The sequence below is a fragment of the Anolis sagrei genome, chromosome 9 (genome assembly GCF_037176765.1).
Source record: "Anolis sagrei isolate rAnoSag1 chromosome 9, rAnoSag1.mat, whole genome shotgun sequence".
In the NCBI taxonomy this organism is placed as follows: Eukaryota; Metazoa; Chordata; class Lepidosauria; order Squamata; family Dactyloidae; genus Anolis; species Anolis sagrei.
This window is the reverse complement of record NC_090029.1, coordinates 931687-957731: the sequence shown is the minus strand read 5'-3', so window position 1 is coordinate 957731 and position 26045 is coordinate 931687. Positions and strand designations below refer to the sequence as shown.

At 45.3% G+C, this 26045-nt stretch overlaps 1 protein-coding gene across 3 annotated transcripts in view; it reads left to right on the top strand.

The window, feature by feature from the left end:
- CGNL1 (cingulin like 1) overlaps positions 1-16075 on the top strand; it is a 113050-nt gene extending 96975 nt beyond the window's left edge. Inside the window, exons 14-19 of one of the 3 annotated variants that reach the window (XM_067471187.1) lie at positions 385-474; positions 4429-4512; positions 5342-5466; positions 5853-5961; positions 8905-9140; positions 15279-16074. In XM_067471187.1, the coding sequence (XP_067327288.1) occupies positions 385-474; positions 4429-4512; positions 5342-5466; positions 5853-5961; positions 8905-9140; positions 15279-15411 (777 nt within the window). In that variant the 3' untranslated portion in view covers positions 15412-16074. Of the gene's footprint in view, positions 1-384; positions 475-4428; positions 4513-5341; positions 5467-5852; positions 5962-8904; positions 9141-15278 lie in introns of all 3 variants that reach the window. The other 2 variants (XM_067471188.1, XM_067471189.1) reach the window with 2 other exon arrangements.
- Positions 16076-26045: the final 9970 nt, after the last annotated feature.

Below are 26045 nucleotides of genomic sequence, written 5' to 3'. Positions count from 1 at the left end.
AGGGGAGGGATGGGGCCAGTCTTATTTCTCTTGGAAGGGCGTTCCAGAGGTGGGGGACCACCACCAAGAAGGTCCTCTCTCTCGTCCCCACCAACCGTGCTTGTGACGCAGGTGGGACCGAGAGGAGGGCCTCCCCGGAAAATCATAGAAGGAGATGTGATCGCGGAGATAGGTGGGACCTGAACCTTTTAGGGCTTTATAGGTCATGACCTGCACCTTGAATTTGGCTCGGCAACTTATTGGCAGCCAATGAAGCTGTTTTAATGGGGGTGTTGTATGCTCCCTATCTCCCTGATCTTGCGCCCCAAAGGCCCTTGAGGATGGGTCCCATGGCATGTGCGGAGAGCCTCTTCAACTGAGCCCATGTTGCCTCCTCCCTTTCAGGACAAAATCTCACAACTGGAACTTGAGCTTGAAGAGGAACGAAATAATTCGGATGTCTTGTCTGAAAAGATCAGCCGGTGCCGAGAGCAGGTATTTACCTCTATTTGGTCAGGATTAATTTCGTTATGTATGTGTTTGAAATGTGCTTCTATATATTACGAATAGGGATGCCACTGTGAATTAGAAATGATGTAGAATGTTTATATTACGAGGCTGTGATTAAGTGAACTTGAGAAAAGTAAGATAAGGTTTGCTCTTGCTGGGAACAGAAGGGAGTAGCCCGTCTCAGCAAGAGAAGATAAGCAGGTGTGAAGAGGCTTTCGGTTTTGACTAGTTCCTGAATTGTAGCTCGCTGTAGTAAGACGGGTCTGTTGTATGTACTTAGTAAACTTAGTTTCTTTTGTAACTCAAAGCTTACAGAGTCCTTATTTTGCAACTCCTGTTCAGGTTTGTAACAGAATTGTGCCTGTTGCACAGTTTCTTCCAATAACAAGATAAAGAATGTAGCGGGGAGTCCTATGCTGTGCCCAAAGTTCGCTTGTTGTTCCACTGAAATATGGGATTTATAGTTCACCTACAATAAAATATCATTCTGAACTCCATCAGTGGTGGAAGTGAACCAGACTTGGCACACAGAACTCCCAGGACCAACAGAAAATACTGGAAGGGTTTAGTGGGCATTGATCTTGAGTTTGGGAGTTGTAGTTCACCTACATCCAGAGAGCACTGTGGACTCAAACAATGATGGATCTGGACCAAACTTGGCACAAATACTCAATATGCCCAAATGTATACTGGTGAAGTTTGGGAGAAATAGGCCTTGGCATTTGGGATTTATAGTTCACCTACAATAAAATATCATTCTGAACTCTATCAATGGTGGAAGTGAACCAAACTTGGCACAGAGAACTCCCAGGACCAACAGAAAATACTGGAAGGGTTTGGTGGGCATTGACCTTGAGTTTGGGAGTTGTAGTTCACCCACCTCCAGAGAGCACTGTGCACTCAAACAATGATGGATCTGGACCAAACTTGGCACAAATACTCTATAAGCCCAAATGTGAATACTGGTGAAGTTTGGGAGAAATAGGCCTTGGCATTTGGGATTGATAGTTCACCTACAATAAAATAGCATTCTGAACTCCACCAACAATGGAATTGAACCAAATTTGGCACATAGAACTCCCATGATCAACAGAAAATACTGGAAGGGTTTAGTGGGCATTGACCTTGAGTTTGGGAGTTGTAGTTCACCTGCATCCAGAGAGCACTGTGGACTCTAACAATGATGGATCTGGACCAAACTTGGCACAAATACTCAATATGCCTAAATGTGAATACTGGTGGAGTTTGGGGGAAATAGGCCTTGGTATTTGGGATTTATAGTTCACCTACAATAAAATAGCATTCTGAACTCTATCAATGGTGTAAGTGAACCAAACTTGGCACACAGAACTCCCATGGCCAACAGAAAATACTGGAAGGGTTTAGTGGGCATTGACCTTGAGTTTGGGAGTTGTAGTTCACCTGCATCCAGAGAGCACTGTGGACTCAAACAATGATGGATCTGGACCAAACTTGGCACAAATACTCTATAAGCCCAAATGTGAATACTGGTGAAGTTTGGGAGAAATAGGCCTTGGCATTTGGGTGTTGTAGTTGCTGAGATTTATAGTTCACCTACAATAAAATAGCATTCTGAACTCCACCAACAATGGAATTGAACCAAATTTGGCACACAGAACTCCCATGACCAACAGAAAATACTGGAAGGGTTTAGTGGGCATTGACCTTGAGTTTGGGAGTTGTAGTTGATCTACATCCAGAGAGCACTGTGAACTCAAACGATGATGGATCCGGACCAAACTTAAGACAAATACTCAATATGCCCAAATGTGAATAGTGGTGACGTTTGGGAGAAATAGGCCTTGGCATTTGGGTGTTGTAGTTGCTGGGATTTATAGTTCACCTACAATAAAATAGCATTCTCAACTCCACCAACAATGGAATTGACCCAAATTTGACACACAGAACTCCCATGACCAACAAAAAATACTGGATGGGTTTAGTGGGCATTGACCATGAGTTTGGGTGTTGTAGTTCACCTACATCCAGAGAGCACTGTGGACTCAGAACGATGATGGATCTGGACCAAACTTGGCACAAATACTCAATATGCCCAAATGTGAATACTGGTGGAGTATGGGAGAAATAGGCCTTGGCATTTGGGTGTTGTAGTTGCTGGGATTTATAGTTCACCTACAATCAAATGACAACGAGAAAATTAGGCCAAACTTCCCACACAGAACCCCCCTGACCAACAGAAAATATTGTGTTTCCTAATTGTCTTTGGCGACCCCTCTGACACTCCCCTTGTGATCCCCTTCCAGGGGTCCCGACCCCCAGGTTGAGAAAAGCTGTTTTAAAGCAAGTGTGAACCACAACTGTTCATTGGGTTGGGCGGAAAATAGGTGTTTGTAGCAAGGCTTCTGGAAGTGCCAATTGAGTGCATGGGCTGCCACAAAGGTTGCCTTGTTCCAAGCCCCCGTGGGGATGGCCAAGTGTGGAGGGATTCCCAGGAGACTATTTCAGGGTCTGATAAGCACTGATAATAAGGCAAGGAAGAATCGTGGCTTTGTTTTGGTACACACTGGTGACTCAGGGGGCCGGCTGACCAGGCTGCCTCCCCCCCCACCACCACCACCACCACTTGTGCCCGGAGCCTTTGGGCAGCCAACCAGCAGCGGGGTTCTGCCTGGGGTTGACAGCAACAGACAGGTAAAAGATTGGGTTGTTGTAGGTTTTTTCGGGCTATATGGCCATGTTCTAGAGGCATTCTCTCCTGACGTTTCACCTGCATCTATGGCAAGCATCCTCAGAGGTAGTGAGGTCTGTTGGAACTAGGAAAAAGGGTTTATATATCTGTGGAATGATGACCAGGGTGGGACAAAGGACTCTTGTCTGCTGGAGCTAGGTGTGAATGTTTCAACTGACCACCTTGATTACCATTTGATGGCCTGGCAGTGCATGGGGCAATCTTTTGTTGAGAAGTCAGCCATAGCAGAGTCACAGCATATTGGTTTGTGTAGGTTTTTTTCAGGCTATATGGCCATGGCCTAGAGGCATTCTCTCCTGACGTTTCGCCTGCATCTATGGCAAGCATCCTCAGAGGTAGTGAGGTCTGTTGGAACTAGGAAAAAAGGATTTATATATCTGTGGAATAATGACCAGGGTGGGACAAAGGACTCTTGTCTGCTGGAGCTAGGTGTGAATGTTTCAACTGACCACCTTGATTAGCACTTCCAAGCCATTAAATACTAATCAAGGTGGTCAGTTGAAACATTCACCCCTAGCTCGAACAGACAAGAGTCCTTTGTCCCACCCTGGTCATTCCACAGATATATACACCCCTTTTCCTAGTTCCAACAGACCTCACTACCTCTGAGGATGCTTGCCATAGATGCAGGCGAAACGTCAGGAGAGAATGCCTCTAGACCATGGCTATATAGCCCGAAAAAATCTAAAAATTACAAAACAACGGAGAGGAAACAATCTGGGACATCTAATCACCTCTCAACAAAAGATTGCCCCAGGCACTGCCAGGCCATCAAATGCTAATCAAGGTGGTCAGTTGAGACATTCACACCTCGCTCCAGCAGACAAGAGTTCTTTGACCCACCCTGGTCATTCCACAGATATATAAAGGCTTTTTCCTAGTTCCAATAGGCCTCACTACCTCTGGGGATGCTTGCCATAGATGCAGGCGAAACGTCAGGAGAGAATGCCTCTAGAACATGGCCATATAGCCCGGAAAAAAAAAAGTACAACAACCCAGAGGAAGAATTGTTGGAGGCTACAGACAATGCCGTTGCTGTTGCCCAGTTTTGGTCAAAAGATATTTCGCTGCCTGTGCACCTTCTATTTTTATCATTTTTATACTAATTTCTGCAATGCTTTTGATACGAAATTAAAATAATCTGGCCCTGTCAGCATTATATTCATGTTCAGTAATCCAACGTGTTTCTCTCTCTCCGTCAATTCCAGATTGAGCAGATGAGGAGTGAATTACTTCAGGAAAGGACGTCACGGCAAGATCTTGAGTGTGACAAGATTTCTCTAGACAGACAGGTATGGACTGGAGTTGGGTTTGCATCCTGATGTATCCAGGGGACGAGTAAGAGTGTTTCTTCCATCTTCAGTTGGGAGCCCTCGGCGGTGCAGCGGGTTAAACCTCTGAGCTGCTGAACTTGCTGACCAAAAGGTCAGTGGTTTGAATCCGGTGAGTGGGGTGAGCTCCCACTGTTAGTCCCAGTTTCTGCCAACCTATCAGTTTGAAAACATGCAAATGTGAGTAGATCAATAGGTACTGCTTCTGTGGGAAGGTAAGGGCGCTCCATGCAGTCATGCCAGTGGCCACATGACCTTGGAGGTGTCTATGGACAATGCCAGCTATTTGGCTTAGAAATGGAGATGAGCACCAGAGTCCCAGAGTTGGACATGACTAGACTTCATGTCAGGGGAAAACCTTTATCTTCAGTCTGGAGCCCTCAGTGGTGCAGCGGGTTAAACATCTGAGCTGCTGAACTTGCTGACTGAAAAGTCAGCGGTTTGAATCCGGTGAGTGGGGTGAGCTCCCGCTGTTAGGCCCAGCTTCTGCCAACCTAGCAGTTTGAAAACATGCAAATGTGAGTAGATCAATAGGTACTGCTCTGTGGGAAGGTAAGGGCACTCCATGCAGTCATACCTGTTGCCACATGACCTTGGAGGCGTCTACGGACAACGCCAGCTCTTTGGCTTAGAAATGGAGATGAGCACCAGAGTCCCAGAGTTGGACACGACTAGACTTCATGTCAGGGAGGAACCTTTCCCTTTACTATTTTCCAAGTTAGAAAGTCTGCCCATGCTTGGCTTCTGGGCTACGGATTTCGTGACTACGCTCTACACATTCTTATTCCAGAACAAAGACTTGAAAAGTCGGATTCTGCACCTGGAGGGCTCTTACAGGTCCAGCAAAGAAGGGCTTCTTGTCCAGATGGAGACCAGGATTGTGGAGCTGGAGGAGCGGCTGGAGAATGAAGAGAGGTAAATCAACACATGGGGAAGCCTTCCAGCTCCTTTATAAGATCCGTTTCCGGCCTCCGCCATGCCACCCTACACACGCCTCATCTCATCCAAAAGAGCCCTTTCTGAAGACTAAAATTTTCAGGCTCTACCTGAGATACTGAGGGTTGGACTGAGGCCCTTCTGAAGGCCGGGCCGGCATTCTACACCTGAGCTACAACCCGTCCCCACTCAGGTGTAGCAGTAACTTCCATGTCCAAAGGCAGCACAGACTATATAGCATTATGTAAGGCATCTAGTGGGAAGTATGTACGTGGCGTGCGAGGGGTCAGATCCAAGAAAGCATAACTTGATACCTCATGCTCTTGGTGTTCACTTCTGGGTGTAACCTTTCCTTTTCTTTCCAGAGATCGTGCAAACCTCCAGCTCAGCAACCGTCGCCTTGAAAGGAAAGTCAAAGAGCTCATGATGCAGGTGGATGACGAGCATCTCTCCCTGACGGACCAAAAGGACCAGGTAGAGGGGGAATACCTCGCTTTCCTTGCTTGGCAGTCATAGGCTTCTCATCCCCTCAGATACAACTCTTAGGATAGTTTGACAATCTTCTTAACCATTTCATAAACTATTCACCATGAAATGGCTGCCCTTGTGCTAGTTTAGGGAGAAATTAGGAAAGTTCCTACCCTAGAAACCTTTAAAAAGAACCTCAAAACCCGGATCTTCTGCTGTAGGTATTTGTAAAAGGATGAACAAGGGAATTACAGGTGATGAGAGAGAACGGGGTGTGTGTAATGATAGGTTTGCTGCCACCACCCCAAACTACAGTTTGAGGAATTGTCTTGTTGTTGTACTTGAGGTAAAATGTCCCTATACACCGGCTCTTCCTTTTGGCTCCCTTTCTAGTGACTGAACTGTAGAGAATGATGTGGAGGCTTACTGGATCTAACCTTATATGATGAAACAAGGCTGAGGCAGATTAACAGTAAACTAGAGAACAGGTTTATTGAAGTATTTGAAGCAAACAACTGACTACTGAGAAATACATACGCGTAGTTTGCTTCTGAAGCACAGACTTATTAAGCAAATGGTTTCTTTAGAAGGAGTAACTTTTCCTTAATATGAGCTACTTTCCTCACACTATCCCGTAATATGTAACAGTGCGTTTCTTTGACCAGCCGCCCCTGGCTGCCTTCCAGAGTATCTAGGTTTCCCCTGGACTACTCTGAACTTTAGGGAAATAAACCCACTTGTATTCCGTCCTAATACAAGTAAACAAGCCTTCCCTTTGACTGCCCTAGTCAAGCTATACAGAAGCACTTGCTCCTTAATTATTCCCTAACAGGCTAATTCCTAGCTCACTCAGAAACTCTCTTCTCCCTGTCTGAAATCCTAATCCTTTCTCTGCTAGATCAAATCCTTCTCTCTCCCTCTTCTGTCAGAAATGACAGCCTATTTACACTCTCCTTCAACTCCTCCCCTTGGGGTCTGAACCAATCAGGAGTTAGCTGACTCCTCCCCTTGCCTCTCTGCCTATACCATCATGTCCGCCATCCTGAGCTGCCTTCCCAACAAGGGAAGGCACTGACTCCCAGGCTGCGGCCTACGAAGAAAAGGTATGAGTTCATTACAGTATTCAATCCCGCACTATTGATTAGCCTCAACGTCTTTTGTCATTGGAGTACCCATCCCTCCTTCCCCTGTGGGAAAGGTGATCCCACAATCCCCACTATAATGAGTCCTCGTCCGCAAACAATTCGTTTTCTCCTTTATCTCGCCCGAGTTTTTAAGCAATTTTAATGAGTCTTTCTTTTAATCATTCCATGTAGCCCGCCCACTGTTATTGTGATTGTGTTATTGTAATTTTATATCGTTATTTATTTATATATATATATTACAGAGAGAGGTCAACCCTCCTGTTTAAGGAGCTCCACTGGCTGCCGTTTATTTTCCGAGCCCAATTTAAGGTGCAGGTTCTTACCTACAAAGCCCTGAACGGTTTGGGACCACCCTACCTGCGTGACCGCATCGCTGTCTACGAACCCACACGCTCACTCCGGTCATCTGGAGAGGCCCTGCTCGTGATCCCGCCTGCGTCACAAGCGCGCTTGGTGGGGACGCGAGACAGGGCCTTCTCCGTGGTGGCCCCCCGCCTCTGGAACACCCTCCCGAAAGATCTCAGACAAGCCCCTACACTGGCAGTTTTCAGAAAGAATTTGAAAACCTGGCTGTTCCAATGTGCCTTTTCAGATTAGGAATCTCCCAGGACCAAATCCCAGAAGCACTTTAGTTACCAAGGTCACCGTACACCGCACACTGCACTTTTATCTTAATCCTACACCCCTCCGACACATCAGCACTTTTAACCCTGTACCCTACTTTGGCCGACTCAGTTTTTAATAATGTCTTGTCGTGTTCTACTGTCATTGTTTTTGCTTGACTGTTTTTTATTTGCTATGTATTGTATTGTTGTATTGTTTTTGGGCTTCGGCCTGCTGTAAGCCGCATCGAATCCTTCGGGAGATGCTAGCGGGGTACAAATAAAGTTATAATAATAATAATAATAATAATAATAATAATATATGTTTTATGTAATTAGGATGTTGTGCTTTGTTTGCGTTTTCGGTTGTATTTTATTGTATTTTGTTGTTTGGGCTTAACCTCATGTAAGCTGCTCCGAGTCCCCATCGGGGAGATGGTGGCGGGGTATAAATAAAGATTATTATTATTATTATTATTATTATTATTATTTACTGTATTTATATACCGCCTTTCTCAGCCTTTCTCAGCCCGTAGGCAATTCAAGGCGGTTAATGTCACGTTGCCAGGGCTCTGCCTTATTTAGGTAGAGATGAACCAAACTCCCAGTTTTATCAAACAGTTTAATTAAAACAGCATTTACTTCCTGGCTGTTTTAATAGACCAAAATATAAAGATAGCACTCAGCCACAGAATAAACAAAAACTGGTAGCAAACGCTACACTGTAGTCAAAGGGTCCAGTTTGAGGGTCCTTCCCTCAAACACCAAGATTTCAATAAACAAAGTTAGGGATCAAGACTCTATGCCAGAGTCCAAAAGTTCAAGGTTCCAAGATTACAGGAGACAGGTCAGGATACCGAAAATCCAACAGACCTTGGGGGGGGGGGGGGGGACGGGACCAGTAGCGTTCACCACCAAAATATGACAATACTTTTCTCCCAAAGATCAGTCCCAAGGTGAGCTCCTTCAATTCAGTAACACCCAGCTGCAACCCATCCCCTGCATGCCTCCACCCTGAATTGCTTTTGCCTGTAAACTGTTACTTACAGATTACTAAACCCTTTAGATGGTTCATAAGGTTTATCATAATGCTGAGTCTCTGCAGAATATAGACTGCAACCCCCCCCCCCCCAGCAATGTTTGTGAAGTTGCATGAGATGTCTTCTCTCCCCAAATTCTAATTGACTTCTTACATTCCGTAGCTGAGTTTGCGCTTGAAGGCGATGAAGCGGCAAGTGGAGGAAGCCGAAGAAGAAATCGACAGGCTCGAAAGCTCCAAGAAGAAGCTCCAGCGGGACCTGGAAGAGCAAGTTGACTTGAATGACCAACTGCAAGGGCAGCTGAGTGCCATCAAGCAGGAACTCAGGTGGGAAAGGAGGAACCTCCGGAGACACAGTGGCTTCAGTGCCATGGTCCAACTTCTCCAAGATCAAGAGCTGTAGGTTTCTCCTGCTGCAGCAGCTCCTTGTTTAGGATACGGAGGGCCTGATTTCCCCCTTTTTGCCTTGGGTTTCAGACTTCAAATATAGCTTTCAGGATTCTCTCAATATTTTCTGTTGTCATCTTCTTGTTGTGTGCCTTCAAGATGTTTCCAACATAGGGCAACCCTAAGATGAAGCTATTCCAGGACTTTCTTGACAAGGTTTCTTCGGGAGCTTTGCTTTTTCTCTGAAGGAGGAACAGCCTCACTCAAATCACTAACTTGGAGAAGGGCCCTAGGATATTGGATGAGAGGGTGCACAAAGGGCCTGAAATGGGTTATACATATTTGATTCAAAAAGATCTCTTTAAATCCCACTGAATCAAAGCGTTAAATCAGAAACTCAGGCAGATGGGCCTCTCAGAGAACATATTGAACGGTTTTGCCCATAAAAAGATAATGCAGATCTCAGCGGAACAAATCAGTGACATAGACAAACAGGACTCAATGACTCTGAGGTGCTCCACACGCTCTCCATTGAGTTTAGGCCTAACATTTAATTCTTTGGGAGGTGCCTGAGGTGAGGGAGAGAGACTATTTTCTCTCTAAAAACCTCTGCTGCCTTATACTGATTCAGTTTCTTCTTTTATATTGGCTGGGACTTTCTGTGTGCTGTTAAATCTTTGTATTTTATATTGCAGGCAATGAAACACTCTTGTGTATGACAAAGTAACACAGTTTATTTATAACTTCTGGCTCCAACGCTTGTGGTTACATTTGTGTTTTGTTGCAATCTTGAGGCTTACAGTCAGTATCATTTACTTGGTTAACTTTTCTGAATAAACTATCAATGTTTCACATTCACAAACATGTTACTTGCTTTACACACTCTTGGCTGAATTATATTCTGAACTAGGGCAACACTAGCCTTCTTTAGTTCCTTAAAACTCGAGCTCTATTTAACTAACTGCTTCTCTATATCAGAAGTCTTTAACACATCTTCATAACTGCTTATTTCTCTCAGGCACTCAAAAACTAACTTTCCTCTTCACACACAAATTCCCACCTGTCGTTTTTTAAACTGCCTCTTTCAGAACCTTGGCTCCGCCCCTTTGGAATGTTCAGCTCTGCTCTCCCCAACTGTCATTTTGGCCTAGCAGCCTTTTCAAATCCAGGGCCTACGCTAATCTGCATATGACCAATCGGCTTCACATATGCAAATGAATCCTATTCTTCCCTATCTGCCATATGTAAACATAGAGCTATACACCAAAACTTTAACATAGAGTAACAATTTCACTACAGTGCCAAATACTTAGAAAATTTAAACATCCCAAAATTTTGCCTTGCTTTCAGTTGGGCCAGATTTAAATCAGCCATACTAGAGGGTAGATACAAAGGGACTGATTACGAACACAGAGTTTGCCCATGCGGGGAGGGAAAAAATGAAACTGTCAGACATGTACTTTTTATTTGCACAATTTACAAGGATGATAGACTAAGGTTAATATCCCCTCTACTCTCCAAGTGGCCAGGAAGGGATCCCTAAGTTGGTACTGCACTTATTTACTGTCTGATCTTGACAAAAGGGTAACGGAACAGGTGGCCAAATTTCTGTTTGCAGCGGCAAAAAGTCGCAAGTGCTTCGTGAATAACCTGTAAACACTAAGAGTGTAACAAAGAGTACTCGGGAGACTTATTATTAATTGTTATTAAAAGGAGGGGAGGGAGGAAAGTAGGAAGAGGGGAAGGAAGGAGGAGGGAGAGAAGGTGGGAAAGAAGAAGGGAGGGAAAGAAGGGATGGGGAAATGAGGGGAGGAAAGCAGAAGGAGGGAGGGAATGAAGGATGGAGGAAGGGCAGAAAGAAATAGAGGAAGGGAGGGGAGGGGGGAAGGAAAGAATGGGAAAGATGGAAGGGAGGGGAGAGAAGAAAGGGAAGGGATGGAGGAGGGAAGGAAGGAAGGAAGGAAGAGAGAGGGGGAGGGAGGGAGGGAGGAAGGGGAAAGAAGTAGGGAAGAAAAGAAAGAAGGAGTGGAGGACGAAAAGGAGGGAAGGGAAGAAAAGAGGGGAGGGGAAAGGGAAGGGAGGAGAGAAGGAAGGAGGGAAGAGAGAGGGGGAGGGAGGGAAGGAGGAAGGAGGGAAGGAAGGGGAAAGAAGTAGGGAAGAAAAGAAAGAAGGAGGGGAGGAGGAAAGGAGGGGAGGGAAGAAGGGAGAAAAGAAAGGAAAAAGTAAACAGAAGGATGGAAAGAAAGAAAGGGAAAGAAGGAATGAGGGAAGGAAGGGAAGAGAAGGATGGATGGATGGAGGGAGGGAGGGAAGGAAGGAAGAGAGAGGGGGAAGGAGGGAAGGAGAAAGGAGGGAAGGAAGGGGGAAGAAGTAGGGAAGAAAAGAAAGAAGGGGGGAGGACGAAAAGGAGGGAAGGGAAGAAAAGAAGGGGGGAAAGGGAAGGGAGGGGAGAAGGAAGGAAGGAAGAGAGAGGGGGAGGGAGGGAAGGAGAAAGGAGGGAAGGAAGGGGGAAGAAGTAGGGAAGAAAAGAAGGAAGGAGGGGAGGAAGAAAAGGAGGGAAGGGTAGAAAAGAGGGGAGGGGAAAGGGAAGGGAGGGGAGAAGGAAGGAAGGAAGAGAGAGGGGGAGGGAGGGAAGGAGAAAGGAGGGAAGGAAGGGGGAAGAAGTAGGGAAGAAAAGAAGGAAGGAGGGGAGGAAGAAAAGGAGGGAAGGGTAGAAAAGAGGGGAGGGGAAAGGGAAGGGAGGGGAGAAGGAAGGAAGGAAGGAAGAGAGAGGGGGAGGGAGGGAGGGAGGGAAGGAAGGAAGGAAGGAAGGAAGGAAGGGGGAAGTAGGGAAGAAAAGAAAGAAGGAGGGGAGGAAGAAAAGGAGGGAAGGGAAGAAGGGAGAAAAGAAAGGAAAAAGTAAACAGAAGGATGGAAGGAAAGAAAGGGAAAGAAGAAATGAGGGAAGGAAGGGAAGAGAAGGATGGATGGATGGAGGGAGGGAGGGAAGGAAGGAAGGAAGTAGGATGGAGAAAAGGTGGGAAAGAAGGGAAGGAGAGGAGGAAGGTTCCTGTTTTAGATTATATTGACAGTCATTCAACCGATAGCAAATGGTGATACTTGTTTTCATTAATCATAAGCCAAATATGGAGTGAGGATGGTCCAAATAGTACGCAGGTAAAGAGTGATACGACTGCAAACTAGAGACAGTCCCTGTACCTTTTATGGCTGAGTAGAAGAGGAAGTGCTTCTAGCCATGCGACCAGGTAACAAGCAACAACTTTTAAGATTCTGACAAATACCGTATATACTCAAGTATAAGCCGACCCGAATATAAGCCAAGGCACCTAATTTTACCACAAAAAATTGAGAAAACGGATTGACTCGAGAATAAGCCGAGGGTGGGAAATGCAGCCGCTACAGGTAAATTGCAAAAGAAAAATAGATACCAATTGAATTACATTAATTGAAGAATCAGTGGGTGGTATATTTTTGAATATTTACAAAAATTGTAATTTAAGATAAAGACTGTCCAACTCTGATTAAATGATGATTTACCTCCTTCAATGTCAATGTGCTTACGTATCCTTCCAATAATAATAGAGAATAACATAATAAATGTAATAATAATAATAATAATAAGGGTAAAATAATGAATGTAGCAATAACAACAATTATACAGTAAAATAATAAATGTATAATAATAGAGTAAAAAGGTAAATGTAATAATAATAAATAGAATAAAATAATAAATAGAATAATAATAATAATAATAATAATAATAATAATAATAGAATCCTAGAGTGGGAAGAGCCCTCCTGGGCCATCATCCAGTCCAACCCCATTCTGCCAAGAAGAAGGAATATTGCATTCAAAGCACCCCTGACAGATGGCCATCCAGCCTCTGCTTAATAATAATAATAATAATAGTAGTAATAATAATAATAATAATAATAATAATAATAATAATAATAGAATCAAAGAGTGGGAAGAGACCTCCTGGGCCATCATCCAGTCCGACCCCATTCTGCCAAGAAGCAGGAATATTGCATTCAAATCACCCCTGACAGATGGCCATCCAGCCCCTGTTTCAAAGCTTCCAAAAGAAGGAGCCTCCACCACGCTCTAGGGCAGAGAGTTCCACTGCTGAACGGCTCTCTCTCACAGTCAGGAAGTTCTTCCTCGTGTTCAGATGGAATCTCCTCTCTTGTAGTTTGAAGCCATTCCTCCATTGCGTCCTAGTCTCCAGGGAAGCAGAAAGGAAGCTTGCTCCCTCCTCCTCCCTGTGGCTTCCTCTCACATATTTATTATACATGGCCCTCACCATATCACCTCTCAGCCTTCTCTTCTTCAGGCTAAACATGCCCAGCTCCTTAAGCCGCTCCTCATAGGGCTTGTTCTCCAGACCCTGGATCATTTGAGTCGCCCTCCTCTGGACACATTCCCACTTGTCAATATCTCTCTTGAATTGTGATGCTCAGAATTGGACACAATGTGATTCCAGGTGTGGTCTAACCAAGGCAGAAGAGAGCATGGGGAGGATGACTTCCCTAGATCTAGACACTAGGCTCCTCTTGATGCAGGCCAAAATCCCATTGGCTTTTTTTGCCGCCACATCCCATTCCTGGCTCATGTTCCCCTTCCTCCCCACAAGGACTCCAAGATCTTTTCCACACATCCTGCTCTTGAGCCAGGCCTCCTCGTCCCCCATTCTGTCTCTTTGCATTTCGTTTTTCCTGCCTAAGTGGAGTCTCTTGCATTTGTCACTACTGAACTTCATTTTCTTAGTTTTGGCCCATCATCTCTCTCATCTGTCAAGGACTCCAAGATCTTTTCCCCTCTCGAGCCAGGCCTCATCGTCCCCCATTCTGTCTCTGCATTTCGTTTTTTTCTGCCTAAGTGGAGTCTCTTGCATTTGTCACTGCTGAACTTCATTTTCTTAGTTTTGGCCCATCATCTCTCTCATCTGTCAAGGACTCCAAGATCTTTCCCCCTCTCGAGCCAGGCCTCATCGTCCCCCATTCTGTCTCTGCATTTCGTTTTTTTCTGCCAAAGTGGAGTATCTTGCATTTGTCCCTGTTGAACTTTATTTTGTTAGTTTTGGCCCATCATCTCTCTAATCTGCTGAGATCCCTTTGAGTCCTGCTCCTGTCCTCTGGAGTCTTGGCTCTCCCTCCCAATTTGGTCCTGTCTGCAAACTTGATGATCCTGCCTTGTGGCCCTTCATTAAGTCAGTGTTTCTCAACCTTCCTAATGTCGTGACCCCTTAATCCTGTCCTCCATGTGTGGTGACCCCCAACCATAACATTATTTTTGTTGCTACTTCATAACTAATTTTGCTGCTGTTATGAATCGTAATGTAAATATCTGATATGCAGGATGTATTTTCAGTCACTGGACCAAATTTGGCACAAATACCCAATACACCCAAATTTAAATACTGGTGGGATTGAGGGAGATTGATTTTATCATTTGGCAGTTGTAGTTGCTGGGATTTATAGTTCACCTACAATCAGAGAGCATTCTGAACTCAGCCAATGATGGAATTGGACTCAACGTGGCACACAGAACTCCCATGACCAACAGAAAATACTGGATCTGGACCAAACTTGGCATGAATACTCAATATGCCCAAATGTGAACACTGGTGGAGATTGGGGGAAATAGACCTTGACATTTGATAGTTGTAGTTTCTGGGATTTATAGTTCACCTACAATCAAGGAGCATTCTGAACTTCACCAACGATAGAATTGGCCCAAATATTCCACACAGAACCCCCATGACCAACAGAAAATACTGTGTTTTCTGATGGTTTTTGGTGACCCCTCTGACACCCCCTCGCGACCCCGCCAGGGGTCCCGACCCCCAGGTTGAGAAACACTGATCTAAGTCATTAATAAAGATCCTGAGCAGGACCAGGCCCAGGACGGAATCCTGTGGCACTGTAACAACAACAACAACAACAACAGAGTAAAATAATAAATAACCTTGACTCGAGTATAAGCCGAAGGGGACTTTTTTAGCCTAAAAAAGGGCTGAAAAACTAGGCTTATACTCGAGTATATTCAGTAATTACTGAAACCTCTCCAACTTTTACTGGCAATTCTATTTGCAGATCTTTCCTACAGTAGGAAATGCTGATGGTTGCACTGTTTGTTTTGCTTTGACAGACGAAAAAAGACCTCTTGCAAAATGCTGAGTGACCTTGATGACGAAGACGACGATTTCAGCACGGACGGGGAGAGCCTCTACGAAGCGCCTTCGGGATTTAAGTTCTTAAAGGACGAGGACGTCAAAAGCTAGAAAGGAAGCCAGCTCCACACGCTGTGCCTTAACTGCGGGAAAACCCAACGACTGCAGGAATAGGAACAGATTTTTCGTAGCCTTCGGGAATGTGCCATTTTGAGGCTTAGCCGTTTCAGAAACACACATCCTCAAATACGAAGAACTTGCTCTTCCAAACCACGTAGAACCACCACGGGTGCCTGGAACCGTGGAGGGACCAAGTCGTACTCTGTGGAGGTGATCCTCCTTCTCAGCAGAAACACAACAGTCAAGTTCTGATCTAAAGAGACAAAGTGTTCTATGTATTGTCAAAGGCTTTCATGGCCGGAATCACTGGGTTGTTGTAGTTTTTTCGGGCTAATATGGCCATGGTTTAGAGGCATTCTCTCCTGATGTTTCGCCGGCATCTATGGCAGGCATCCTCAGAGGTCGTGAAGTCTCTTTCTAGCCCCTCTCCCTTGACGTTTTGATGGAAAGTATCTTCTTGTACCTGCAGACTCTGCGCTTAACCACAACCTTTGGCTTAACCACAACACAACTATTTCCTATGTGTGGGTTGTTGTTGGTTTTTTTTCGGGCTATATGGCCATGGTCTAGAGGCATTCTCTCCTGATGTTTCGCCTGCATCTATGGCAAGCATCCTCAGAGGTAGTGAGGTCTGTTGAAACTAGGAAAAAGGGTTTATATTAGGGCTGGGCAACTACGGAAAAATTTATTTCTAAAATCGATTCGTTTTTAGGGGGTTTTTGCGTTTCGTTTTTTAAAAGAATTCCGACATTTTTCTTTTAAAAAGTTCGATATTTACGAAATTTCGTAAATTATGAAACAATTACGAAACAAATACGAAACAATTACGAATCGATTCGTTAATGGTGGACGCGATTGCGCAATATGCTAAAAAACCCTCCAAATGGGACGGGGGAACTTCTGAAGCTTCCCTCTCCCTCTGTTGTTGACTGCTGGTGTAATAATTTATTTTTTTATCACTGATAAAATAAATAACAGCTATAAAACTTGCACCAGACATACGGAAATAACGAAACAATTTCAAAACAATTTCAAAACGATTTCGAAACGATTACGAAACAATTACGAACCAATTACAAAACGAATTGAAAAATTCATTTCGGTTTTTAGTTGTTCCTGAATGGTTCAATATCGCTTCGTTATCAAAAAAATAACGAATTAATAACAAATTACGAAATTAACGAACGAAACCGCCCAGCCCTAGTTTATATATCTGTGGAATGATGTCCAGGGTGGGACAAAGGACTCTTGTCTGCTAGAGCTAGATGGGAATGTTTCAACTGACTACCTTGATTAACATATAATGGCCTGACAGTGCCTGGGGCAAACTTTTGTTGAGAGGTGATTAGATGTCCTTGTTTAATGTATTGTCGAAGGCTTTCATGGCTGGAATCACTGGGTTGTTGTAGTTTTTTTGGGCTATATGGCCATAGTCAAGAGGCATTCTCTCCTGATGTTTCGCCTGCATCTATGGCAAGCATCCTCAGAGGTAGTGTTTTTTACTGTATTGTGTTTCTGAGGCTTCGGCCTGTGTAAGCCGCATCGAGTCCTTCGGGAGATGCTAGCAGGGTACAAATAAAGTTAATAATAATAATAATAATAATAGTGAGGTCTGTTGGAACTAGGAAAACATTCCCACCTAGCTCCAGCAGACAAGAGTCCTTTGTCCCACTCTGGTCATTCCACAGATATATAAACCCAATTTTCCTACTTCCACTCAAAAGACCCTTTCAGTGCTTCCTTTTATAAGCTGAAACTCTGTATGGAGTACTACAGTGTGTTTATAGATTGATGTAGCCCTGTAGATCTCCTGTTGATCCCAAAGCCCGGAAATTTCAATTGGTCAATGAGCGGTTCAAACTCATATAGGAAGTAGTTTGTTGTGGTGAAGCCAAAGGTTGTGGTTAAGCGCAGAGTCTGCAGGTACAAGAAGGTACTTTCCATCAAAAGGTCAAGGGAGAGGGGCTAGAAAGTGACCTCACTACCTCTGAGGATGCTTGCCATAGATGCAGGCGAAACGTCAGGAGGGAATGCCTCTAGACCATGGCCATATAGCCCGGAAAAACAACAACAACCTACAAAGTGTTCTGTTTCTAAGCAGCGTTCAGCAGATGAAAAGAGCAAGTGAGCGCAAGTGCAAGCAATACTCTTTAATCCGTGTAAGTAGAGGGGGAAATGTACAGTATATAGAATGTACATATTTTAAATTAGATCTTTTTATGGACCGCTCTAGCATCATGTTTTTTTCTAAGGTTGTATGTTTTTATAGAGCACGGTAATTTTTTTGGAATATCCTATTGAAGTTTCTAAAAACCTGTGAAATTACGCATGTCGAGCAAGCACCTTTTATGGGCTTAATAGCATTTCAGAAGAAAAAAGGAAACCCGGAGTGTATTGCGTTGACAATCTACAGCAGTGGTTCTCAACCTTCCTAATGCTGCGACCCCTTTAATCCAGTCCCTCATGTTGTGGTTTATTTATTTGTCGTGTCAGGGGCAACCAGACGATTGTATTACATTTCTAACAGAAAAAAACAAACAAACCGACAAAAAACAAAATTTGCAAACTTGGTAGTTGACTAAATGTCCCTTGACCAGTCTCTGGCCCCTTGGAGTGCCTCTGGTGTTGCCACAAGAAGGTCCTCCATCAGCCATTGGTTGAGGTTCTGGGTTTGAGCCTGCCAATTTTGGAGTCTCGCTTGCTGAGGTGTTCAAGCGAGTGTCTCTGTAGATTTTAGAAAACTATTTGTAGATTTAAGTCGTTCACAAACAGATAAAAAAACACAACATTTGCAAGTTTGGTAGTTGACTAAATGTCCTTTGAGCAACCAGACCATTGTATTACATTTCTAACAGAACAAAACAAACAAACAGATTAAAAAAAACACAGATTTTGCAAACTTGGTAGTTGGTTAAATGTCCTTTGAGCAGTCTCTGTCCCCTTGGAGTGCCTCTGGTGTTGCCGCAAGAAGGTCCTCCCTTGTGCATCATGTGGCAGGGCTCAGTGTGCATTGCAGCAGGTGGTCAGTGGTTAGTTCTTCTCCGCACCCGCATGTCGTGGACTCCACTTTGTGGCCCCATTTCTTGAGGTCGGCTCTGCATCTCGTGGTGCCAGAGCGCAGTCTGTTCAGCGCCTTCCAAGTCGCCCCATCTTCTGTGTGCCCAGGGGGGAGACGCTCCTTTGGTATCAGTTCTGGGTTTGAGCCTGCCACTTTTGGACTCTCGCTTGCTGGGGTGTTCCAGCGAGTGTCTCTGTAGATCTTAGAAAGCTATTTCTTGATTTAAGTCATTGACATGCTGGCTGATACGCAAACAAGGGATGAGCTGGAGATGTCACTGCCTTGGTCCTTTCACTATTGGCTGCTACTCCCTGCCACTTTTGGACTCTCGCTTGCTGGTGTCTCTGTAGATCTAAGAAAACTGTCTCTAGTTTTAAGTCATTGACATGCTGGCTGATACCCAAACAGGGGATGGGCTGGAGATGTCTCTGCCTTGGTCCTTTCCCTATTGGCTGCTACTTCCCGGCGGATGTCAGGTGGTGCGATACCGGCTGGACAGTGTAGTTTCTCCAGTGGTGTAGGGCGCAGACACCCTGTGATAATGCGGCATGTCTCATGAAGAGCCACATCCACTGTTTTAGCGTGGTGAGATGTGTTCCACACTGGGCATGCGTACTCAGCAGAGTAGCACAGCGCAAGGGCAGATGTCTTCACTGTGTCTGGTTGTGATCCCCAGGTTGTGCCAGTCAGCTTTCGTATGATATTGTTTCTAGCGCCCACTTTTTGATTGATGTTCAGGCAGTGCTTCTTGTAGGTCAGAGCACGGTCCAGAGTGACTCCTCCCAGGTATTTGGGTGTGCTGCAATGCTCCAGTGGGATCCCTTCCTTCCCAGGTAATAATCCTCAGAGCTCGGGATGCTTGTCTGTTCTTGAGATGAAAAGTGCATGTCTGTGTTTTAAAGGGATTAGGGATCAGCTGGTTTTCCCTGTAATAGGCAGTAAGAGCACCTAGAGCTTCGGAGATCTTCTGTTCAACCATCTCAAAGCTCCCTGCTTGGGCGGTGATGGCACGATCATCAGCATAGATGAAGCTCTCTGTCCCTTCTGGCAGTGGCTGGCCATTTGTGTCGATGTTGAACATGGATGGAGCAAGCACGCTCCCCTGAGGCAGGCCGTTCTTCTGTTTCCGCCCTCTGCTTCTCTGGTTCTGAAACTCAACAAAGAAGCTCCTGTTTTGTAGCAGGTTTCCTATGAGGTGGGTGAGGTGGTCGTCCTTGGTGAGATTATAAATAAATACATAAATAAAATCATGGCTGACTTTGCTTACCACTAAGGCAGTGTTTCTCGACCCCTTAATCCAGTCCCTCATGTTGTGGTGACCCCCAACCATCACGTTATTTTTGTTGCGACTTCACAACACTCCTGTTCTGAATTGTCATGTAAATCCCTGATATGCAGGGAAAATGTTACAGAGAATGAATATGTCCAACTACTCTGGCACAAATACTCAATACGCCCAAATTTGAATACTGGTGGAGTTGGATGGGGGATTGATTTTGTCATTGGGAAGTTGTAGTTGCTGGGATTTATAGTTCACCTACAATCAAAGAGCATTCTGAACTCCTCCAATGATGGAATTGAACCAAACTTGGCACACAGTTCTCCCATGACCAACAGAAAATACTGGAAGGGTTTGGTGGGCATTGACCTTGAGTTTGGGAGTTGTAGTTCACCTACATTCATAGAGCACTGTGGACTCAAACAATGATGAATCTGGACCAAACTTGGCATGAATATCCAATATGGCCAAATGTGAACAGTGGTGGAGTTTGGGAAAAATAGACCTTGACATTTGAGAGTTGTAGTTGCTGGGATGTTATGAATCGTCATGTAAATATATGATATGCAGGATGTATTTTCATTCACTGGACCAAATTTGGCGCAACTCTACACAAATACTTAATATGCCCAAATATGAACACTGGTGGAGTTTGCAGAAAATAGATCTTGACATTTGTGAATTGTTGTTGCTGGGATTTATAGTTCACCTACAATCAAAGAGCATTCTGAACTCCACTAACTATGGAATCGAACCAAATTTGGCACACAGAACTCCCATAACCAACAGAAAATACCGGAAGGGTTTGGTAGGCATTGACCTTAAGTTTGCAAGTTATAGTTCATCTACATCCAGAGATCACTGTGGACTCAAACAATGACGGATCTGGACCAAACTTGGCATGAATATCCAATATGGCCAAATATGAACACTGGTGGAGATTGGGGGAAAATAGATCTTGACATTTGGGAGTTGTAGTTGCTGGGATTTATAGTTCACCTACAAACAAAGAGCATTCTGAACTTCACCAACGATGGAACTGAACCAAACTTGGTACACAGAATTCCCATAACCAACTGAAAATACTGGAAGGGTTTGGTGGGCAGTGTTCTTTGGTTTTGGAGTTGTAGTTCACCTACATCCAAAGAGCACTATGGACTCAAACAACGATAGATCTGGACCGGAATTAGCAAAAATGTCAATATACCCAAATGTGGTGGAGTTTGGAGAAAATAGACCTCAATATTTGAGAGTTGTAGTTGCTGGGATTTATAATTCACCTACAATCAAAGAGCATTCTGAACTCCACCAACGATGGATTGGAACAAACCTAGGCACACAGAACTCCCATGACTAACTCTGCGGCCCAGCCGAGGGAGCCTTCTCGCGAGGAGAGCCGTCGGCTGGATTGCGGCCTTGCCGGAAGGCGGGACCACTGCCCAGCTGAGGGAGACTTCTCGCGAGGAGAGCCCTCGGCTGGGCGCGGCATTGGGGGCGGGTCCTAAGGAGGCGGCCTCGCGACACCCCCGAAATGGCCAAATGACCCCACTGGGGGTCGCGACCCCCAAGTTGAGAACCGCTGCTCTACATGAATACTCAATATGCCCAAATGTGAACACTGGTGGAGTTTGGGGGAAGTAGAATCTTGACATTTGGGAGTTGTAGTTGCTGGGATTTATAGTTCACCTACAATCAAAGAGCATTCTGAACTCCACCAATGATGGGATTGAACCAAATGTGGCACACGGAACTCCCAACAGAAAACACTAGAAGGGTTTGGTGGGCATTGACCTTGAGTTTGGGAGTTGTAGCTCACCTACATCCAGAGAGCACTGTGGACGCAAACAATGATGGGTCTGGACCAAACTCTACATGAATACTCAATATGCCCAAATGTGAACACTGGTGGAGTTTGGGGGAAGTAGAATCTTGACATTTGGGAGTTGTAGTTGCTGGGATTTATAGTTCACCTACAATCAAAGAGCATTCTGAACTCCACCAATGATGGGATTGAACCAAACGTGGCACACGGAACTCCCAACAGAAAACACTAGAAGGGTTTGGTGGGCATTGACCTTGAGTTTGGGAGTTGTAGCTCACCTACATCCAGAGAGCACTGTGGACGCAAACAATGATGGGTCTGGACCAAACTCTACATGAATACTCAATATGCCCAAATGTGAACACTGGTGGAGTTTGGGGGAAGTAGAATCTTGACATTTGGGAGTTGTAGTTGCTGGGATTTAGAGTTCGCCTACAATCAAAGAGCATTCTGAACCCCACCAAAGATAGAATTGCACCAAACCTCCCACACAGAACCCCCATGTGGGCCACAGCAATGCGTGGCAGGGAATGGCTAGTATACATATACATATATGGCTGGTGTGACATTTTAAAATGTGCCTGTTCCGACTTACCAACAAATCCAACTTAAGAACAAACGTACAGAGCCTATCTTGTTTGTTAACTTGGGGTCTGCCGTAATGGCAGTTTCACATTTTGTCCACCAGGTGGGAGTAGATCACCTTGATCTTCAACACAGGCAACAACAGTGTGGGTCTCTCTTCAAGATCTCAACTGGGACAGCCGCACAACTGCTTCAGTAGGACAACTGGACGCAACAGTGTTCCTCAACCTTCCTAATGCCGCGACCCCTTAATGCAGTTCCTCGTGTGGTGGTGACCCCCAACCATCACATTCTTTTTGTTGCAACTTCATAACTGTCATTTTGCTCCTGTTCTGAATCGTCATGTAAATACCAGATTTGCAGGATTTATTTTCATTCGCTGGACCAAATTTGGCACAAATACCTAATACACCCAAAGTTGGATTGGGAGGGGATTGAATTTGTCATTTGAAGGTTGTAGTTGCTGGGATTTATAGTTCCCCTGCAACCAAAGAGCATTCCAAACTCCACCAATTATGGAATTGAAACAAACTTGGCACACAAAACTTCCACAACCAACCGAAAATACTGGAAGGGTTTGGTGGGCATTGACCTTGAGTTTGGGAATTGTAGTTCACTTACATCCAGAGAGCACTCTGGACTCAAAAAATGGATCTGGACCAAACTTGGCACAGATACTCAATATACCCAAACCTGAACACTGGTAGAGTTTGGGGAAAGTAGATCTTGACATTTGGGAGTTGTCATGGCTAGGATTTATAGTTCACCCACAATCAGGAGTTGTCATTGCTGGGATTTATAGTTCACCCACAATTAAAGAGCATTCTGAACTCTACCAACAATGGAATTGAACCAAATTTGGCACACAGAACTCCCATGACCAACAGAAAATACTGGAAGGGTTTGGTGGACATTGACTTTGAGTTTGGGAGTTGTAGTTCACCTACATCCAGAGAGCACTGTGGACTCAGATGATGGATCTGGACCAAACTTGGCACAGATACTCAATATACCCAAACCTGAACACTGGTAGAGTTAGGGGAAAATGGACCTTGACATTTGGGAGTTGTAGTTGCTGGGATTTATAGTTCACCCACAATTAAAGAGCATTCTGAACTTCACCAACGATGGAACTGAACCAAACTTGGTACATAGAATTCCCCTGACCAACAGAAAATACTGGAAGGGTTTGGTGGGCATTGACTTTGAGTTTGGGAGTTGTAGTTCACCTACATTCAGAGAGCACTGTGGACTCAAATAATGATGGATCTGGACCAAACTTGGCACAAATACTCAGTATATCCAAACCTGAACATTGGTAGAGTTTGGGGAAAACAGACCTTGACATTCAGGAGTTGTAGTTGCTGGGATTTATAGTTCACCCACAATCAATGAGCATTCTGAACCCCAACGACAATAGAATTGGGCCAAACTTCCCACACAGAACCCCCACGCCCAACAGAAAATACTGTGCTTTCTGATGGTCTTTGGTGACCCCTCTGACACCCTCAGGGTCTCCGACCCCCAGGTTGAGAAACACAGACCTAAGGCAAAGGAAGAAACTGCCGCCAACGGTGCTGGGCTCTCCAGATTAGGAGTTCGTTCAGCAGAGGCTGGGTGGCCATTTTTAAGAGCGCTCTAATGGTGTATACCTGCATGGAAGGGGTTCAGGTGGATGGCCCTTTTGGTCTCTTCCCACTCTCTCATTGTATGTGTCTGTCTTATTTTGTTTCAGATGATTCACCTAATGGCTAAGGTATCTAGGAGAACCCAATTAACACGCCAAGAACATGAAGAGGCTGGGCGGGCAGGCTGGAAACCGGCGGGTGTTTCCTGTCTCTGTGTGGTGCTCATTGTTCACTCTAATCGATTTCCTCTTAGGGTTTGTGGAGTAATAAGTGTATGTCATGTCACCATGGCCTGGCCTGGATGATCTACGGATGGAACAAATCAAGAACTTTGGCCCAAAAGCAAGGCACTGGCTGCTGGAGCTGAAGAACAACTGCACGGCATCCTGTCAGATCCCCAAAATCTGGAGGAAAGCAAGAGTCATCGCCGTCTTGAAGCCAGGCAAAGACCTCAATGACCCAAAAAGCTACAGACCAATCTCCCTGTTGTGCCACCTCTACAAAGTTCAATAGAGAATTATTTTGCATAGAATTACGGAAAAATAGACCCCTGTCTGATTCCACAGCAAGCTGGCTTCAGGAAAGGCAAAAGCTGCACATCGCAAGTGCCGAACCTGACTCAGCACATAGAAGACGGCTTTGAAAGGCAGCAGATCACAGGAGCCGTCTTCATAGACCTGTCAGTGACATATGATACTGTAAACCACGGCCTCCTCCTGAGAAAAATGTACAATATCACAAAGGACGACCACCTCACCCGCCTCATAGGAAACCTGCTACAAAACAGGAGCTTTTTTGTTGAGTTCCAGGGCCAGAGAAGCAGGTGGCGGAAACAGAAGAACGGCCTGCCTCAGGGGAGCGTGCTTGCTCCATCCATGTTCAACATCGACACACATGACCAGCCACTGCCAGAAGGGACAGAGAGCTTCATCTATGCTGATGATCGTGCCATTACCGCTCAAGCAGGGAGCTTTGAGGTGGTTGAACAGAAGCTCTCCGAAGCTCTAGGTGCTCTTACTGCCTCTTACAGGGAAAACCAGCTGATCCCCAACCCATCTAAAACACAGACATGTGCCTTCCACCTTAAGAACAGACAAGCATCCCGAGCTCTGAGGATGATTACCTGGGAAGGAAGGAATCCCAGGGGAGCATTGCAGCGCACCCAAATCCCTGGGAGGAGTCACTCTGGACCGTGCTCTGACCTACAAGAAGCACTGCCTGAACATCAAGCAAAAAGTGGGTGCTAGAAACAATATCATACGAAAGCTGACTGGCACAACCTGGGGATCACAACCAGACACAGTGAAGACATCTGCCCTTGCGCTGTGCTACTCTGCTGCTGAGTATGCATGCCCAATGTGGAACACATCTCACCACGCTAAAACAGTGGATGTGGCTCTTCATGAGACATGCCGCATTATCAGGGGGTGCCTGTGCCCTACACCACTGGAGAAACTACACTGCTTAGCCAGTATTGCACCACCTGACATCCGCCGGGAAGTAGCAGCCAATAGTGAAAGGACCAAGGCAGAGACATCTCCAGCTCATCCCCTGTTTGGGTATCAGCCAGCACGTCAACGACTTAAATCTAGAAATAGTTTTCTAAGATCTACAGAGACACTCACTGGAACACCTCAGCAAGCGAGAGTCCAAAAGTGGAGGCTCCTTCCTTGGAGGCTTTTAAGCAGAGGCTGGATGGTCATCTGTCAGGGGTGATTTGAATGCAATATTCCTGCTTCTTGGCAGGGGGTTGGACTGGATGGCCCATGAGGTCTCTTCCAACTCTTTGATTCTATGATTCTATGATTCTAAGTGGCAGGCTCAAACTCAGAACCTCAACCAATGGCTGATACCCAATGAGAGACTCCCCCCTGGGCACACAGAAGACGGGGCGACTTGGAAGGCGCTGAACAGACTGCGCTCTGGCACCACGAGATGCAGAGCCAACCTTCAGAAATGGGGCCACAAAGTGGAATCCTCGACATGCGAGTGGGGAGAAGAGCCTCAAGAGCGCCCCTGGGCAAAATCAACTCTACTGCGAATGCTTACTTTGCGTAAGGGCTTGGCCGCCCCTGCATGGATGTCAATGGTAGTTTTGACACTGAGCTCCCAGGAGACAGGATTGGGACATGTTTCTCTATTAGTCCCACGGTAAATATTTTTCTATAGAGTAGGAACACTGGAATAACCAGGATGGAAGAGAACAAACTGATGGTCACCTGGCCCAGGATCCTGTTTTCCATGCCTAATCAG